The following is a 19,848-nucleotide window of genomic DNA, read 5'->3' on the forward strand; positions in this document are numbered from 1 at the left end:
ACTGTCACCACGTCTGGACTCGAGGTTTAGTGACTCGACCACGAGTCCTGTGGAGCGATGACTCAGTTCCTCCAGGCCTCTGATTGGTCACCTGTCAGGTAACCATGGTGATCTACCTGTTCCCTGTCCGTGTTTAATCTGTGTGTGTGTGTGTGTGTGTGTGTGTGCGTGTGTGTGTGTGTGTGTGTGTGTGTGTGTGTGTGTGTGTAAATCGGATCAGATTAACACTGGCAGGTGAGCTCTGTGTGCAGGTGAATCAGCCAATCAGCACGAAGCTGTTAAGTGGATCAGGACGTTTAGGTCGTTAATGTTTTCAGACCAAGTGACGCTCTGTTAAATTAACAACGATTAAATTCATGATGTGATTTACATAAACAGATTCAAAATCAGATGTTAATAAAGATCTGAAACATCAAAATAGATTTTGAATCTAATCCCAGATCAAATTCAAATTCTGCATGTTTATATAAAGGTCTGTTTCACTCCCTGAGCACTTTATTAGGAACACCACACTGACACTGGCTCATTACTTCAAATCATTCAGGGGTGGAGGTCGTCAGGTGGGGGGGCTGTGGCGTCAGGTGGGGGCTGTGGTGTAGCTGCTGGAGGTCAGGTGGGGGCTGTGGTGCCCTGGTGGAGGTAGACAGGTGGGGGCTGTGTTCATCAGGTGAGGGGGGCTGTGTTCGTCAGGTGAGGGGGCTGTGGTGGAGGTCAGGTGTGGGGGGTCAGGTGTCCGAGCTGACGTCTGTCGGACAGAAAGTGAAGCAGCTGCTGTCGGATGGAAACTGTTTCTGCTGCCGTCAGACGACAACACGCCAAGAATACACACAACCACATTCCACACAGGAACTGGTCCGTGTGTGTGTCTTTATGATCTGTGCATGTATGAATAGAACAACTTGTGTGGCAATAAAAGAAAGGGTGTGTGTCTGTGTGCATGAATGAGTGTGAGAGCATACAGTACATACCTGAGTGTGAGTGAGTGTGTGTGTATGTGTGTGTGTGTGTGTGTGTGTAGTTCTTAATATAAACTGAGGCCGAGCTGCTCTATAAATATTCGTCAGTTCTGTGTGAGCTGAAAACTTTAATCTGCTTTAATACAACACTCACAGACCAGGTCCACATCCACAGACCAGGTCCACAGACCAGGTCCACAAGATGTTGGTTCAGGTTCAGTGTGAATAATGTCTTTCTGTATTGAATCAGACCAGGATCTTGGACTGAGCTGAACCAGGATCAGCGAATCTGATTAGAATCCGGTTTAAAAACAAGTAAACAAATCAAAGTGAAAGATGAATGAAGAAGAAATGAAGTGACTGACACTCTGCTGCTGCTACAGCGCCCCCTGCTGCTGGGACTCTACCAACACAGGGCTGAGCCTCTGTTTTACTCAAAAAAGAAAATTCTACACAAGAAACTCGATTCTTTAAACTTAGATTTTTTTATTTATACTGAAGATTTAATGGAGGAAAAAACCAAACGCATAAAACCGTCAATAACTTTACAGAATGTTCAATAACGAAGGGAGACGAGGATAAATTATGATTTTATACATATATATATATATATAATTAAAAGCCACAATGTTGTAGTTTTATATCAATAATTAAAGAATAAATATAAATTGAGAGTTTTATTTGAACTATTTGTATGAAGAGTTTTATGTGGTTCAGTGATGTCGTCTGGTTTCCATTGAATCGGATTCATTGTATCGTTGTTAGTTTTAAAGTTTAATGTCTTTACATCAGAGTCCAAACAGGAAGTTGTTTCTTTATCGTTGTCGTTGCTGCAGCAGTTTGAGATAAAGTATCAAACAATACGTGAAAATACAAGATAAACCTTTTATTTTGTCAAAGTCAGGAAACACTCACATGATGAAACACAACACTTTTTAAAATCGCTCTTTTTTCCTCCATAATAAAACTCCAGCTTGGGACAAAAATCTGTTATTCAGCATATGTTGGTTTTACTTTTAATAAAATAAGGAATAATAAGAGGATTATTTATGTATACAATATAATTACTGATTTATTGCTTAACTGATAAAAAACATGATGCATTTGTGTTTGTTTCTTTTATTTAAGTTCTATATATTTGTGTTTTCTTTGTATTTCTAGTTATTTATAATATTTGTTATGGTTAAATTGTAAAATATCAAACTTCAGTTACATTTCTTTGTCATAAAAGTTTGAAAACGACATCTTAGGAGCCATCGACTTTTATTTTCCTATCATAGACATCAGCAGAAATTAAAATGAATATATCATATTTAAATATATGGACATTAACTGATTATAATAGATGTTAAACAACCTGTTTTCAGACTTTTAATCTTTCATATTTAAAAAGGTTCACTTCCTGTGATGAGTTTTAATTTGGATCGAACACAACAACACGTCTCGTCTTCTATTGACCTTTGACCTTCGGCATCACAGGCGCCTCCATGTCTTCTTTCAGGGCAGGTCGAGGGCGGAGCCAAGCTGCTGCAGGACGTCCAGGTTCAGGTAAACTCTGAAGAACGAGAGGACGACGCCCAGAGACGAGAGGCCAATCAGAGCCCAGAGAACCTGAGCGCAGAGGTAGAGCGGAGCCAGACTGACGGAGACAGGAAGTGAAGACGTTTGTTCAAACAGAATCTGAACTGGAACCTTCCGTCTCTGTTATGGTTCAACTGGTTTGTATTAAATCATAAACAAATTCAGATTAAAGCTCAAACAGAAAGAGGTGGAGTCTCTTACCGTCCCTGAGACGACTCAGAATAACCACGGAAGTAACGGAAACGTCCGTATAAATACAGCAGCCCGCACACCGAGGACAGACCTACAAGACCCCCCCCCACAGTGTTACACAGAGTATGAACTGTGTGTAGTTGCTGACTGTGTCGTCTCAGGTGTGAGATCACCTGGGCTGAAGAAGACTCCGGCCGTCCACAGGACACTGATGAAGATGGGGAAATACTCGGAGCAGTTTGCTCTGAACACAGAAACATCTGCAGTTAGACCTGATCACTCAGGATGAAAATAATATAATATAATATCCTGATTTATAGGTTGACTGATAAAAATCAGCTAATATGATGCATTTATGTTTGTTTCTTAATAACATATTTTATCTATAGTTATTGTTTCGTAGTCAAAGGGTTTGATAATGACATCGTACCTTTATGTTGTATTTATATTTATTTTAATTGTCTTGGTCAGTATATATATATATATATATATATTCTTGGCTGTAGCGTCTGTAGCGAAAATACAATTTCCCCCAAAGATCATTGAAGTATTTCTGATGTTTACACTTGTTCCAACTCTCTGTTCTTCTCGATGGAACTTTAGTGTGAACATGAGAAAGTTTCCTCCTTCTCTCCCTGAGCGTCTGTTCTCTGTGACTCTGCTGAGTGGGTTCCATCTCCTGTGAGAAGAACTGACTGAGAGTCAGCTTCAACTGTCACAACCAGCTGCAGCTGAAGAGTGAAGCTGAACTGAGATCAGTTAGAAACACTGAAGTTATTAAAAACCAGAGTTTATCTCCAACATTCAGCAGGAAACTGTTAAAACATGAAGAATCCTGAACAGAGTTTGGTGGATTTGTTACAGCAGCAGCTCTTCAGGGTCAGGAAGCAGAGGATCATGGGTAATATCCAGTGGGACGACACACAACACATTGATTCACTTTGTTTTTTCTACACATGAAAACCAACAGAATGAATCCCCACATGTGGCTGCAGGGGGCGCTGTAGCCCAGTAACAGTTACACAGTGTTGCTTTAAATAAATTATCGTCATCTGAATAAAACCAAACAAACTGACTGAGCTCTGAAGACTCGTTCAAACTCCGGAGGCCCGGTCGTGGCCGGAGGCGTCACGGAGAACTTCCTCCTCACACTGATCACCTGGAGAGAGAAATAAGCTACACACACACACACACACACACACACACACACACACACACACACACACACACACACACACACACACACACACACACCTTTATCATGTAGAGCAGGGATCTGTTCTTTTTTTATAGTTTTTACTTTATTCAAATTATTATTGAAAATAAAGATGTTTTAGTTTGAGCTCAGTTCAAAGTTCATTCTGTGTTTGTACAAAATGCAAAGTTGATTCATAAACTTCACTATAAACATTTAATCAGAATTTAAAACCTTATTGGACATTCAACTGTCTGCTTCTGATGCAGGAGATTTATTACACACACACTGAGCCTGACATATATTATACTGTATATATTATATATATGTAATATATGTAATATATATAAACACTTCATTCATTCATGTTGATAGAATCAAATCAACAGGATCTTTATCTTAAACTTTCAGATGACATAAGTTCAGACTTTTTGATTAAATGAAATATTAAAGAAAACCGTGTCAAACAAAGTGTCTTCTCACATTTCCCAGCATGCATCTCTTACCTTGCTCCAGAACAGCCAGCACGGTCACGGCGGCGAGGGAGAGCGCGTCCTCCGACATTCTGCAGGGAGACGACGGAGTGAAATGGAAAACGACACGGATCAATGTCTCACTGCTGTTTGGACGGTTTTCTGTGCACTTGGATGATGCAAACTCAAAGTTCATGTCCTCACTTGGTACTTTCACCTGCTGTCGACCTTGATCTGTGCAAGTGGGTGCTGGGTTCGATTCCTCTTTCTGCAGCAGAAGACAGACAGCAGACAGGAAGGTCTGGTTTCCTGGTTATCACATTGGGTAAAAACTTTCCTTTTTAACTTTCTGGTGGTTTCACTCTGAGTGATGATGCTGACTGTGCAGAGACAATCATTAAAAGACACAGGTGAGACACAGGAGACAGACAGGTGAGACAGGAGAGAGACAGGAGAGACACAGGAGAGACAGAGGAGACAGACAGGTGAGACACAGGAGACAGACAGGTGAGACACAGGAGAGACACAGGAGAGACAGCAGGAGAGACACAGGTTAGACACAGGAGAGACAGAGGAGAGACACAGGAGAGACACAGGAGAGACAGCAGGAGACACAGGAGAGACAGCAGGAGAGACACAGGTTAGACACAGTTTAGACACAGGAGAGACAGAGGAGAGACACAGGAGAGACAGCAGGAGAGACAGGTTAGACACAGGTTAGACACAGGAGAGACAGAGGAGAGACACAGGAGACAGACAGGTGAGACAGAGACACAGGTTAGACACAGGAGAGACAGAGGAGAGACACAGGAGACAGACAGGTGAGACAGGAGAGACACAGGAGAGACACAGGAGAGACAGAGGTTAGACACAGGAGAGACACAGGAGAGACACAGGAGACAGACAGGTGAGACACAGGAGACACAAACTCACCTGAAACTCCTCTGGACTGAAACACATCTCGACAGAAACAGGAAGTCATTATACCATCACACCTGAAGGGGCGGGGCTAAACACACCGACCACCTGCAGGTTCATTTAAATCTCTTTATATACAAACTATGGTTTAAACACTTTTGAGAATAATCTGAAAAATAAACAGATTCTGAACTCGTAGATTATTTAGTTCATAAGTGATAAGTTTAGATAATAGATATTTGTGTTTGTATAACAGATGTTTGTATATAATAGAAGTGTGTATAGATAATAGATGTTTGTAAATAATAGATGTGTGTATAGATAATAGATGTGTATATAATAGATGTCTGATTAGATAATAGATAATAGATGTGTATATAATAGATGTGTGTATAGATAATAGATGCGTGTATACAACAGATGTGTGTATAGGTAATAGATGTGTATATAATAGATGTGTCTGATTAGATAATAGATGTGTGTATATAATAGATGTGTGTATATAATAGATGTGTGTATATAATAGATGTGTGTATAGATAATTGATGCGTGTATACAACAGATGTGTGTATAGGTAATAGATGTTTGTGTATAATAGATGAGTTTGTGTATAGATAATAGATATTTGTATATAACAGATGTGTGTGATTAGATAGATATAAATACATGTATAGATATTTCCTGCTCCTCTGGTGTTGGATCATTTGAACTTTCCCTCCAGACGTAAAAACACAGACACAAGACAGACGTGTTTCTAAAGAACTATATTTACATAATACTCTTGTTTTACAGAGAACCATATCAAAAGTATAAAATACTTACAAAAAATCCGCAGCAATATATAAAAATAACATCTATCTTCTCCAGATCATTAGGAAAGGCTTACATACAAAAAATATATTTATAGACATTTACACAACAGTTAAACCCAGAAACCCCGGGAGGCCGAGCGAGGCTGGAAGCTGAAGAACCGGCGGCAGAGTCGTGAAACGTGAAACCAGCCCCAAGCTTTTGTTGAGCAAAAATAACGTTACAAATAAAATACACAACATGTCTGCAAAAACAAGATGCATACGTTTCGTTGAAAAGTCAAACAGTACAGTAGATAGAACGACCTGCTCACCAGTCCGCCTTAAACCAGTCCGCCTTAAACCAGACCACCTGCTCACCAGTCCGCCTTAAACCAGACCACCTGCTCACCAGTCCGCCTTAAACCAGACCACCTGCTCACCAGTCCGCCTTAAACCAGTCCGCCTTAAACAGGACAGAACCCTTTGATCTGAGACGTCGCAGAGTTCCACGTTGGAAAAGCTGCAGAACAGAAACGATGAGTTCGGATGTAAGGTGGCTAATTTCCATCATGAGAACCATGAAGACTCAACTTTATATCGCGTTAAAGTCTCTGATCCGACTAAATGTTGATTTCTTCAACTTGTGACGTTTTCACTTTGAAACGATCACGAGCTGAAACGCTGCGTTCAAGTTCTAACTGTGAAAAACGGTTTCACGTCAACAATTCATGAACAGTTGTGAGAATATTTAGTTTTCATTTGTAAAAAACACTTTGAAGAATCTGATTTAAGCTTCTCAGGATTAAAAACTAAAACAAAATCTAAATGCAACTATTGTCAAATATCACAGATGTAAATTCAACATCATAAACCTGGATTTATACGTTGGGCAGATGAGGGGAGCAGGTTTTCCTCCTCAGACCGAGTCTGTATATTTTATTTTCATTCATCAGACTCGGAGCAGCAGGAAGTGGACAATCGAAAATAAAATACAAGCTTCCAGGAAACAGACGAGTGAATGTAGTTTACGATGCGACGATGTTTGTTTTATGGATATTTTTAATGAATGTGACAACTGAAGCTTTAGATTCATATTTAAAGGAGCATGTCACTGTTTTACTGTTACTAAATATTATCTATTGACTGATAGTCAACTTTTTGTATTGTTAGAAATTTTAATATCTGCAGCAGATATTTGCTGCCAGTGTGAAAAGGTTGTAACTCGTTTACAGATTGTTGAAGCATCAAGTCAACCTTTAATTGAAATGATAAAAAGTAAAACCACAGAAACAAAAGAGGAAAAAGAAAACGTCTCGTCAGATCTGAGAATTTAACTTCAGGATGTGAAAGAGTGAATATAAAACATTTCAATGATGGAAACAGACAAACTCTGGAATGATTCTTTAAAATGAGGCGACGTGATCTTCACCTCATAGAAGAATAAAGCGACTCAGAGCCGGTGGTCTGTAGGTGGCGCTGTGGGGGGGGTGGTTTAGCGTGAGGTCGTTTGTTCAGTCATGAACTCAGTTCAGTCTGTGTCACGTTTACACATTCAGCTCCACACCTGACTTCAGTCAAAGGTCAACACAAAGGAAAGATGAAAACCAGCGACGCCAACGTTTAAATCAACTTTTACTGATGACGTCATTTTCTCTGGAAGTTTGTGTCACATGTTGAAAAACATGAACTGATTTAAGGTGAAATTGTTTCTAAAAGAAATTAATTGTGATGAAAAACTTTCATATCAAAAACTAATCTTCCTCCATTAGATCCTTTTCTTTTTGGAAAACTAAATTGTTTAACTTTTCTATATCACATCATGTGATAAACTCAAAGTCACGAGACAGAATTCATCTGTTTCCTCTGCTGAACGGCAGCTTGTGGTTCTTTAACCTCGAATCAGATCAAACATTCACAGAATGAGTCAGAACATGTTTTAACAAGTGTTTCCTGTTAACTTGTCCTATTTCTGAATGGAACCTGGTTTCAGTCCTGATGTCGTCTGAACTGGTTTGGATGTTTTGCTGGTTTGGAGTGTTTCAGCTCCGACTGCGGATGTGAACGAGCTGAAAGATGCTCGACTCTCACGTGTCAGCAGGAAAACCAAACATTGATTTGTCTCTGCTTCATACGTGTGGGGGAGAAAACGTCTTATCAACAGGTCAGTGTTGAACAACAACAGCCAGTGTGGCGTCCACTGCTCAACCACAGGAAACTGATGAACGCCATCAGCTGACCGCTGGTTGCTTCTCATTGGCCGGGGGGGCTAATGCTAACTCACAGACCTCGTCTGAATCTTTTTCTCCAGATCTAAACGATCTGTTGGTCTGAAAAAAAGAAACTTGTCTTTTCTCATCGTAGCGGCGGCGGCTCGTCGTCCGTGTTTCCAACGTGCCGCCTCAGCTCAGCAGGGTTCAGGGGCTCCAGGTGCAGGTGTTTGACTAATGGTGGCTGGCGAGCAGTTCATCCAGGTCGGCCATCCACTCCTGAGGGTTCTGACCCTTCAGCAGCGAGTCCACCAGCTCGCTCTCTGCAGCGAAGCTCCCCGACGCCATGTTGTATCCAAACGACACTTGCTGCTGCTGCTGATTGGCAGTCCTGCTCACCTGGAACCCTTGATTACACTGCAGTCCCTGCCGACCGTTACCCTGCGGCTGTCCGAACGCCACCAGGTCAGGGAGGACGGCCTGGTTCTGATTGGCCTGCTGTTGTTGAGTCTGCTGCTGATTGGCCATGGGCTGGCCCAGGCTCTGAGGGTTAGGTGGCGCCCTCTGTTGGGCTGCAGCCATACTTGCCTGCATCATCTGTTGCCCGGGGTTCAGGCCCCCCATTGGGCGACCTGCAGGGTTTGCACCAAAGGGTGCGGCGCCCGGTGGCATCTTGGGAATGCGAGGCTGCTGCTGCATGTGGAAGGCGTTGGGCGTGTTGCTGAAGGCATTGGGGGGCAGGCCAGCGTTCCCGGAGGGCGGCTGGTTAGCGAGCTGCTGCTGCCAGGCGGCGCTCTGTGCGCTCTGCATGTTCCCTGGCATTGAGCTGGGCAGGGTGGCTCCTATACTGTTCTGCATGGAGCCCGGCATGCGGGCGGCGGCGGCAGCGGCAGCTAGCTGCTGCTGCTGCTTCAGCATGGCGGCGTTGGGCTGCGTCTTCAGGTGCTGCTGTTGGGCCAGAAGGCTCTGCCTGTAGGAGGCGCTCATGGGCCCCAGCGTCTGACGCTGCAGGGCGGCCTGCTGCGGCGTGTGGGCCGGGTGGTTGGGGTGAAGGTTCATGTTATTGTAGAGGACCTGCTGGACGTCCACGCCAGCCCCGCCCCCTCCGCAGGACGATAGGTTCATGTCAGACTGGCTCGCCGCAGAGGGCGGAGCTACACCGCCTGCGGGCCCACCGCCCTGACCCATATTCATTCCCATCATGCCTTGGTTCTGAGGGAACATACGCTGGGAGCCAGGGGCGGGGCCTCCCATGGAGCCGACGCTGCCCATTGGCTGAGACGAAGCTGTGAAGAGACAAACCGTCAGTTAAGAAATGTTAAACAACTTCCTGTTAATGTACGCAGTGATCAGTCATCACTTCCTGAGACACGAACTGGAGTCATTTGAAAAACTTTCACTTCTTTTATTTCTCTTTCTTCTTTTAGCAGATTTTAAATATCAAATGTTTGTTTCATGTTGTTTTACATTGTGAAAAAACATAAAAAACATTTGTATTATTATTGTATGTTTCTCTCATAACGTGAAGTCTTGTGTGTTTTTACTTTGTAATTTATTAAACTGATCTTAGAAACAACATGAAAACAGAAGCACATTTGTGTAGAATTAGAAAACTGTTTTAAAAACATAAAAATAAAATGTTTGTACTGGTATTTTATTGACTTCCTGTTCAGTGCTTTGTAAACACTGTATTATGATTATTAGTATTGTTATGATCATGTCAGTCAGAGGCGACGGCTGCAGCTGTATCATCAGACCACGAGAAGCAGCTCAGACTCAGATCAGATCATATTTTACAGTCAAATCAGCGGCGAGTTTCATTTACAAACTCACAGAAACTTGTCCAACAACAACGAGCTGCAGCTTCCTGATGATCTGATCCAACGTCAGCACACGAGTTTAATCATTGTTCATTTACCTGAAGCAAGATGAAGAAAACCGAACCCGTTGGTTCTGGGAAACTAGTTTTTATAATAATTAAAATATATAAGAAACTGTCACATAAAAAATGACTACACTGTTTAAAGTTAAATTTTAATGTTGTAGTTAATTTGCTAACATTTTTCAAAGAATGCTTTGGGTATTTTGTTAATCATTAAATGTGTGATCATTATCTAAAACACATTTGTATTAATTTTAATTTGCTTTAACTATGTTATCCCAATAAAATCATCAAGTACATTTCAGACAACACATGAATGAAGTTAAATAACTAATCAATCGTTATCTGAATATTTGGTTGGTCCTGTGACGTCGACTGATCCGATTCCTGTTTCATTATATCAAAGTGCTTCTCTTTTACATGATGATCCTCAGGTGGAATCTTAACCTATGACCTCAGTGATAAACACACATTTGAGATTGTGACTAAACCTGATGAGGTTTGTAGGTGGAAGTCAGGTCTGTTGTTTATGTGTTAAAGTGTGTTTGTGTGTGCGTGTTGTGACAACCCTGGAGTTGTCCTGCTGTGGTTGTGTTTCAGGCTCCTGTAGGCGGAGTCAGACCCTAGTGATCAGCAGGGATGTGGCACACCTGGGCTGACCAATGTTTAAGAGGCCTGCAGACTGGGATCTCTCTCCTTCACCAGGTCGACCTCCACATGGACATCCCAGCTTGGCCTTTTCACGACTCTGGCTTCTAGTCACCCACCCACAGAACTGGTTGCCATGTCTACCTTTCTTTGTAAAATAAATAGTGCCACTGCTGAACTTTGTGACCTTCCTTGTTTCTTGTTGCACAACATGAGCCATTGTGTAACAAGTGGGGGCTCGTCCAGATCCAAGTTATAGTCCTCTAGTAGGTTAACGTTCCCCTGGAATAGTGTTAGTTGTGCCTGTGGGTGTCCAAGGTGTGTGATACAGGGTGAATGTAGTACTTTTAGCTTACGTCTGTGGTACTAATTGCATTCATTATCAAGCACTAATTAGGAGTTTGGCTATCAGGGATTTACCTTTGGAGTTACCTTTCCTGGTAGGAATAAGCAACAGCATCTCTCTCGGGGGGGCCTGTTGGTTTGTTATTTTTGTGCATAAACATGATTTGACTTTGTCTTGGGTCCATGTCCGTCTGGTGAGTAACAGCATAGCTGGGGCTTTACCTGGTCATTGGTTGTGTGTTTAAAACACCGGTCATGAAATGCATGAAGACTAGGGTCTAGAGAAGGTATCAGCACTGGTTGGGCAGATAGTCAGGGGAGAGGTATTCCAAAGGTGATGTAAAAAAATATATATATATATATAAATTTATATATTTATAAAATAAAGTTACACCAGGTTTTAAATTATGGTCAATAAGCCTGGCTTGAGCTGGAGGGCAGTGACTTAGTGACTTGGGATTGGATTGGTTTTTGGTTTGTTTTTTCCATGGCTACCATGGAGGATTTTGTGCGGTGTCCAAGTGGGGAGGTGCTAGGAAAATGTACCAGGGAGCAGTTGCTAAAAATTGCAGAGCATTGTGAAATAGAACTTCCTAAGACGGTTCGTAAGGAAGTAACGCACTCCACTTTCAGGGCCCAGTTAGGACATGCTGGTGTTTTGCCAGTGTTTCCCCCTTCTGTTTGTTCCAGAGATGAGGTTGTTGCTGATGAGGAAATAGATGCCAGATCAAGGTTAAAAGGGAAATACAAGTTTTTTCCTTCCCTGACTTTGGTGACCTAACATTTGAACAGAAGAAAGATGTTGCTACATCACCAACAGGAGAGTGAAGCACGTGCCCATGAAGAGCGGGTTCGTGCCAGGGAGCCAGAATGGGAGTTTGAAAGATTAACTACCAGGCTGCGTGAGGCTGAACTAGAGCATTACCTTAAAGACATAAGTTGGTTGTCCCATCCTTGTTTCCTTCTCCCAAATCTTTAACAATTGCTGCCTAGGTACCAAGTTGCGGATTGTGAGTCGGTGAAAGGTGGATTAGGTACTTTAACATCCCGGTAAGCAATTTAAATTTATTGCGTTGTTATAATGTAGTGTAAATTTGTTGCATTTGATACTTCACTAGAGGGATGGTCCTTTGTACTCCACCTATAAGGATCCTGTTCCTATGGGGGGGATGTGACAACCCTGGAGTTGTCCTGCTGTGGTTGTGTTTCAGGCTCCTGTAGGCGGAGTCAGACCCTAGTGATCAGCAGGGATGTGGCACACCTGGGCTGACCAATGTTTAAGAGGCCTGCAGACTGGGATCTCTCTCCTTCACCAGGTCGACCTCCACATGGACATCCCAGCTTGGCCTTTCCACGACTCTGGCTTCTAGTCACCCACCCACAGAACTGGTTACCATGTCTACCTTTCTTTGTAAAATAAATAGTGCCACTGCTGAACTTTGTGACCTTCCTTGTTTCTTGTTGCACAACATGAGCCATTGTGTAACAGTGTTCGTACGTGTTAAGGGGACATAGCATGCCCATTTTACCACAAGTTGATATGGTTCCTTGGGGTCTTAATGAAATGTCTGTAACATACTTTGGTCAAAATACCACAAGGATCATATAAAACAGCTCCTTTTACCCTGTATAAAACAGCCCTCCACAGAGCGACCTGTTTTGACTGCCTGTTCCTTTAAATGCTAATGAGCCAGCTCCCCCCCCCTCTCCCCATGATTTTAAACGATATAAATTACATATTTTATATGATATAAATTATCAAATATGCATCCCATACTTTGTATTCCCTTGTTGTCCTGGAGTTTTAATTTTCCCAATCACATAATTAAATGTCCCCTCTGCCCATCCACTACAAGCACACAAGCAGACAGACAGAGAGAGAAAGAGAGGTGGGGGGCTATGAAGACCATCATTTACCCCGAACCCCGACATTCAACGGGTACAACAACAAGCGGAGAAAGCAGAATCGCGGGCTGACCTTATATACAGTCTATGGGGCTGACCAGCGGAGAAATGCTCGTCCTGCGGTGAACAGCCAGGCGGCTGCGTGCTGGAGAACGGCGCTGCGCTGCCTCGCAGCGGCACTTCCGCGTCCGGTACCCCAGGAACTACTGTAACCCGGCGGAACTACTGTAACCCGGCGGAACTACTGTAACCCGGCGGAACTACTGTAACCCGCGCATACAGTAGAGCTGAACACTGCGGAAGTCTTCCACACAGCTGGCAGTGTGGAAGATCACAGCTTAGCCGAGCCCAGCTGCTATCGCCTGGCTGTTCACACGGGACGAGCATTTCTCCGCGCAATAATCCCCATAGACTGTACATATAAGGTCAGCCCGCGATTCTGCTTTCTCCGCTTGTTGTTGTGCCCGTGAATGTCGGGTTCGGGGTTACAGTAGCGCTGAACACTGCGGAAGTCCTCCACACTGCTGCTGTGTGGCGCTGACACAAATTCCAGCTCACGCACGGGAGAGCGAGCGGTCGCTCCGAGCAGCTGCTGCAGCCTCCCAGTCCCAACGATCCAGACAAATGCCACATGTGAGTGAATCGCGGGCTGACCAGCGGAGAAATGCTCGTCCCGTGTGAACAGCCCGGCTGCGTGCTTGGGAACGGCGCTGCGCTGCTCGCAGCCTCCGTGTAAACCCGGAAGTAACGAGGGGACGGACGGGACGGGGGGGGCCAAGACCATGTAGGAGACTTCCAGTGTATTGTTACGACACAATACCCAGGAAGCGCAATCGAGTCGCTCAAGCATGACGTTTCTGACTTAGAGGAACTATAACAAAACGCGAAAGTGTTTTTTCCCAGAGTTTTTGGGTTGGTAGACATGCCAGATACCCACATTAACCTGTAGAAGCACTAACAAAGTGGAATTTGCATGCTATGTCCCCTTTAAATGACTGTGGTCGTACCTGTAAACTGGTTGACTGACTGCTGTGGGAAAGGGTTCTGATTGGCTGGTTGACCCGGCTGGTCCTGGTACTGCGGTGGCGGTCGGGTCAGGCGCCTCTGAAGCTGCTGTTCCTGCTGCCGCTGCTTCTCCTGCACAGATCAGGGTCAGATACTTATTACACTTTATTACACGTTAATTGTTTCCACAACGTTTTAATCTGAATCCGTGTGTGTGTCCTCAGAGTCAGTGTGTGTGTCCTCAGAGTCAGTGTGTGTGTCCTCAGAGTCAGTGTGTGTCTTGATGATAACCAGCGTCATGTGACCACTTAGCCTGACTGTGATTGTCAGGTTAAGTTCAGCTGGATAAACAGATCCTGGACATGTTGAACTGGCTTCGTAGTTCAGACCCCAGGACTCAGGAGGGTGTGATTGGCTCAGTGGACCAGAGGAGAAAGACATGGAGGCATCGAACACACACAGGTGTAACTCACCTGTTCAGCCATGAGCTGCTGTCTCTGCATGTACTGCTGCTGCTGCTTCTGCTGCTCCAGGATCTGCTGCTGATGCTGCTGCTGCTGCTGTTTCAGCACCGCCGCCACCGCCGCCTGGTTGCTCAGGTACGCAGCGTTAGCATGGTTACCTGCCATGGCGTTTGGCCCTGGCTGGGGCGCCATGCCGTTGTTTCCCGGCGCAGGTGCCATGGTGTTGGCGGGGCCTGGGCCGTGAGGAGGAGCGGGGTAGTTGTTCTGGTCCTGAGAGAGATGAGATCTTATGAGTAAAGATACTGACCTGAGACCAGGTTCCACCACAACATCACATTGAGTCTAACATGGATTTATTACAGATTTAATGTAAATTAACGTACATTCTTGACATCACATGTTTATGATCTGCTCACAGATTCAGATCAGGCTCATTTCTATGTCTGTTTGCTGCAGAGGACTAATTTACTTCACTTTTCATAAATACAAATTTGTAACTTTTTATTTGAAGGTCTCTAAAAATCATTTTGCATAAAACTGTTAATTTGACACTGAAAGTCTTAAGTCATTGTGGCGCCTCCTAGTGGATGGAGTTTGGTGTTACAGTCACAAAACGAAAGAATTAACAAACTGTAAAGAAATGTGAGAAAGTGAAAAGGTTCAGTTTGTTCTGATGGTGGATCGAGAGCGAGACGGCGTCAGCAGCTCTAACAAGTTTGAACTCAGCAGATTGTGGCTGTCGTGGAAGAAGAGTTGTGATAATGGAGAGAGAAGTGCAGCAGGAACAGAGCGTCCTGTCTACAGAGAGGAAAACAAGCAGGAGCAGCTATATTTAAATACACAGAGAGAGAGAGAGAGTATGAAAGGCTGCTTTGTCATCGCCTCCATTCACCCCCGTGTGCGCCTTAGCAACCAGCTGCTTCTCTCACACACACACACACACACACACACACACACACACACACACACACACACACACACACACACACACACACACACACACACACACACACACACACACACACACACACACACACACACACACACACACACACACAGACAGAGGCCGGTCTGAAGCACAGCGGCTGAACAAAGGCCTCCCTGCTGCAGCCTGATTTCATCGGCTACATCCTCACGACTACGTTTTCATTTTAAAATCATCAACTCTGCGACAGATCGTCTGGCGTCGAGTTCTAAAGCCACTAAAACAGAGAAGCTTGGAAACGCTGCTGGTCCCGTTTTAGGTTGAAAACTCCGGGGATGAGTTCTAGTCTGGACGGGAAACTGAGATGTTCGGAAACAATGCTCAGAGTCACTTGCTGATTGGGTCACTTAGGTCATCAAGTAGCCTTCACTGATTGTTCATCATCAGCCAGCCTCAGCTTCCAGAGCAGAACACAGAGAATCCATGACAAGTGTTACTGACCCTGTTCTCTCTGCTAAAAGCTGCTGTTCAGTTAAACTGTGTTCAACAATGATGCAACTGTTTGCATGTGGAGGAGACCAGATGTGATCAATCTGTTTACACAGGCACGTGCATGTCCAGTGTACATGAGTGGTCACATGATGTAAGTTCACAGGTTCATTAGTAGGGACAGATAAAAACTGATTTCAAACTGAAACGCAGTCACATGGTCGTAGCCTTAAACTGCTCTGGACTAGTTCTGTCGCTTTTCATTCTAAATTCAATTGTTCGTCCCTCTGATGTTGTTCTTCTGATTAATGTGCACGTTTTAAATGATTGATATACCCGTCACACCGGATCCTTTTTATTTGATCTTAGGATGCAAATATAAGCAAGAGGTGTTTAAACGCTCAAACACGGTTTTTCCAGACTCCGACTTTAATTCACATTAACACACTTGAACCTTCAGAGCAGAACATGATCCCACAGGAAGTGTTAGTTGCTTGAATCGATTCAGGAATCAGCAGCCATGTATTTCTCCTCAACTTTGCACCGTGATTCGTATTCTGCTTCACGAGCTGCAGACCGTGCTGAGAGGATAAACAATAGAGTCTGGGCGCGCTCTGCTGGACAAACTAAACCTAACCCTATGATATGAGAATAAAGAAACATACATATATTGGTCAGGCTCTAAAATAATGTGCAGGAATCAGTAAAAGGTGGGAGAGACACTGTCTACAGTGAACCTCAAATCTGAGAAAACCTCCTCGGTTCTGTTGCAGAATATTTTACAAGGAGTCGCTGTGTTCAGACAGATCAGTAAACAGGTCTGATGCTGATCAGCTCCATCGTGCATCTCAACAGCCGCGTGGTGCTGCGTCCATTTCTTAAATACTTCATGAAGCCCTCAAATTCATGTGTTTGTGCGTTTCTTACGTGTGTGTGTGTGTGTGTGTGTGTGTCTTACCTGTGTGTGTGGTATATGTTGGCGAAAGTTCATGCTGTTCTTCTGTTTGATCTGTTGTTGTTGTCTGAGCAGCGTCAGCAGGGCCGCCTTGTTCTGGCTCTGAGTGTTGGGGGGCCGAGGGGGCCCAGGCCCGGGCCCCGCCTCAAAGTGTGACAGGGGTTTGGTGTTGTTGTAGTTCAACATGGCGGCCTGGGCCTGAGGTCCAGGGGCCTGAGGGTGGCCGAGAGGAGGCCCTGAAGTCGGGTGACCCAGCATGTTGGGGTGCCCGCCGTGCCCCGGCATGTAGCCGCCCGGCCCCGCCTTGGGGGAGCCTTTGTTGGGCTGACCGGGCATCAGCAGCTGCTTCTGAGCATTTGGGTTAAAGTCCTGTGGGTACAAGGAGGGACTCGTGGGTTTGTCCATAACAAACGCTCCCCCTAGTGGGCTCTGAGAGGTGTTGGCCATCTGGGGCCAAGGTGGGGGGTGGGCACGGGGCCCCTGGTTGTGGAACTTGGCCCCCGGCTGTGGTTGTTTGTGCTGCATCTGGCCATGGAGGTGCTGCGCTCTCTGCTGCTGGGCTGCCAGCTGCTGGAGCTGCTGAGCAGGGGACAGATCTTTAGGCACCTGGGGCCCCGGAGGGAGAAGGTGGTTGGGGGGAGGCTGAAGCTGCCTGGGGTTGGGAGCAGGCTGGGAAGGGGGCAGAGCCGGAGAAGAGGCAGAGGACGAGGCGATGGGGGAGCTGGTGGGGTGAGGAGGCGGCCCAGAGGAGGTGGACCTTACATGGGGGGAGCCGGTGCGAGAGTCCTGCTCGAAAACTGCAGAGGCCGGAGAGAACTCCGTCTTCACATTCACCAGATCTGGAGGAAGTAGTCCCTGGGACGGCTGGCCCCCCACACCACCTCCTGCTCCTCCCCCCACCGACCCACCCCCACCCGGAGTGGGTGCCAGCTCTAGAGGGTCTTTGCGGTCCTCAAAGCCGTCGTTGAGAATGTCTTGAATGTCCTCATATGCCACGGCACAGTTCAGTTCCTCCATCAGCTCCGTCCACTCCTGCTCATTTAGGTTGAGGTCAGGGAACAGGCTGTTGTTGCCTCCTCCTGATGGAGGCATGATGGGCAGGATGTCATCTGGCTCCTGCTTCATCTCCTTCCTAAGGAAGTCCAAACCTGGCTCGCCACCGCTGTCCGTCGACTCCCCCGCCGGCCCATGGTTCCCGTTAGAGGTCAGAGAGTCACTGATCCCCAGCTTGGAGTCAAGCGGGGAGCCGTTAGTCGTGCCGTTGTCCAGACAGGACTTCTTGTTGGGGGGGAAACCGTCGCTGAAACCGTTAACTTGGTCTCTGCCCAACGGAGAACCAGCGCTCTCCAGCTTCCTCTTTACCGTCTCCTGCAGCTGGAGGAACAAACAGAACCATGGAGCTTTTAATAATATCACATCAGCATAAACAAACACAAGTTCAACAACAAACTGAATCCCTCAAAGTTTCAGGACAAGCAAATGTCTAAAAACATGAATTATAAAACCATGTCATAAATATGCTAATCAGTTCATCATTAATTGTTTTGATTCAGTCGCTAAAAATGTCTTTGTCATCCAGCAAAGACATTTTCTTATGTATAAACACTTTAAACATGAAGTTACAAACTGGTTCTTCTCATGTAGTGAATCCTGTTGTTGTGTTGTTGTGTTGATGTGTTGTTGTGTTGTTGTGTTCAGTTCCATCAGCATCTGTGGGACTTGTGTCCTGGGAGAGGATCCTCACATGGGACTGAGCTTTATTCACTGATCACTAAGTTTCTATTTGACTCTAGTTGAGTGAAGAACAGAGGAAGTTGATCCTTGTTAACATCTATGAGACAAACTGGGAATATGAGACCAACTGGGAATATGAGACCAACTGGGAATATGAGACCAACTGGGAATATGAGACCAACTGGGAATATGAGACAAATAACATGTGATTGATTGAAGTTTTTCAGCGAAATAAAACCAAACATTTGAGAAAGTCTTAATGCTTTTTCTTCTTTAAAAAAGTCGATTTATTTCCTGATTGTTTACTTTTCTACTTTAAGTATTAAATCCAGTTGTAGTTAAGCATCTTGATTTAGACTCTTATTATGCAATCAGGTTATTTGGGGAACTGACCAGTCAGCTGTTGAATTATGACAAATCTTCTATTTTAGTGCCTGCAGAGGTGGTTTATGAGCAGCAGGGGGCGCTGCAGCTGAATGGACAGGGTTATGGAGTGGCAGTTGTTGGGATAAAAAGCTGCAGCCGTTAATAGAATCAGCTGCAGGCCGGCTTACATAAGGCAGATAACAAAGAGCTTCCTCAGAGCAGTCAGCAGATCAGATCTGCCCACTCTGTAGGCAGCTCGACCGCCACATCTGATGGGAACCAACTTCCTCCGCTGCCCGACTCAAACAGCATCAGCTGATCGTCACACGGTTTCACTGAGTCAACCCCAGACACTCAACACCTGAAATCTCCACTAACAAGCAACAGGTAATTACAGGCAAAACCAGGCGTGATTATAGAAACACTCCAGTGACGCATCTAATCCCCCCCAACAATATTTGATTTAGTTATAATAGGGTTTATGCTAATGTTTTTAAATGCAGTTTTATCGAATAAAAAAACAACCGGCAAAGAAAATAAAGATAAAGTGTTCTCTCTCGTTTCACTTCAATGAGTCACACTACATTGTTCTTGAGGAAACCATGTATTTGGAAATTTCACCCCCTCAAAATAAACTGTTTAATTTCCAAACTTAAAATACTGATGCAAGTTTTTTTCCTTCTAAAAATACACTGGAACAAATCTTTAAAAATAATTTTATCAAACGAGAGCACTCTCTCCCTCATTTCCCCCAAAAGCTCAATTCCCTGAACCAACAGACTCTTCAGTGTTAGCGATGAAACAATCATATTCACTC

The 19,848-nt window shown here is 44.7% G+C and overlaps 2 protein-coding genes across 3 annotated transcripts in view; both read right to left on the reverse strand.

Annotated features, from left to right (window-relative positions):
* Window positions 1-1,827: 1,827 nt before the first annotated feature.
* On the reverse strand, window positions 1,828-4,776 carry LOC118111808 (leukotriene C4 synthase). The gene is made up of 6 exons (XM_035160520.2): window positions 4,602-4,776; window positions 4,431-4,489; window positions 3,806-3,905; window positions 2,903-2,973; window positions 2,739-2,820; window positions 1,828-2,595 (listed from the first exon to the last, which is right to left on the reverse strand). The coding sequence occupies exons 2-6, from the start codon at window positions 4,486-4,488 to the stop codon at window positions 2,454-2,456; spliced, it is 453 nt and encodes a 150-aa protein (XP_035016411.1). The 5' UTR covers window position 4,489; window positions 4,602-4,776; the 3' UTR covers window positions 1,828-2,453.
* A 3,460-nt stretch (window positions 4,777-8,236) lies between these two features.
* LOC118112250 (mastermind-like protein 1) overlaps window positions 8,237-19,848 on the reverse strand; it is a 22,851-nt gene continuing 11,239 nt past the window's right edge. For both annotated transcript variants that reach the window (XM_035161409.2, XM_047340566.1), the window contains 4 exons: window positions 16,935-18,305; window positions 14,572-14,832; window positions 14,101-14,230; window positions 8,237-9,599 (listed from right to left, as the gene is read on the reverse strand). In XM_035161409.2, the coding sequence (XP_035017300.2) occupies window positions 8,548-9,599; window positions 14,101-14,230; window positions 14,572-14,832; window positions 16,935-18,305 (2,814 nt within the window). In that variant the 3' untranslated portion in view covers window positions 8,237-8,547. The remainder of the gene's footprint in view (window positions 9,600-14,100; window positions 14,231-14,571; window positions 14,833-16,934; window positions 18,306-19,848) is intronic.

This window comes from Hippoglossus stenolepis, chromosome 7, assembly GCF_022539355.2.
Source record: "Hippoglossus stenolepis isolate QCI-W04-F060 chromosome 7, HSTE1.2, whole genome shotgun sequence".
NCBI lineage: Eukaryota > Metazoa > Chordata > Actinopteri > Pleuronectiformes > Pleuronectidae > Hippoglossus > Hippoglossus stenolepis.

Coding starts and splice junctions, on each gene's coding strand:
- LOC118111808 (XM_035160520.2), bottom strand. CDS start 4,488: ATGTCGGAGGACGCGCTCTCCCTCGCCGCCGTGACCGTGCTGGCTGTT. Junction 2,821..2,902: donor CGGAGTCTTCTTCAGCCCAG/GTGATCTCACAC, acceptor GGGGTCTTGTAG/GTCTGTCCTCGGTGTGCGGG. Junction 2,596..2,738: donor TCTGAGTCGTCTCAGGGACG/GTAAGAGACTCC, acceptor TGTCTCCGTCAG/TCTGGCTCCGCTCTACCTCT.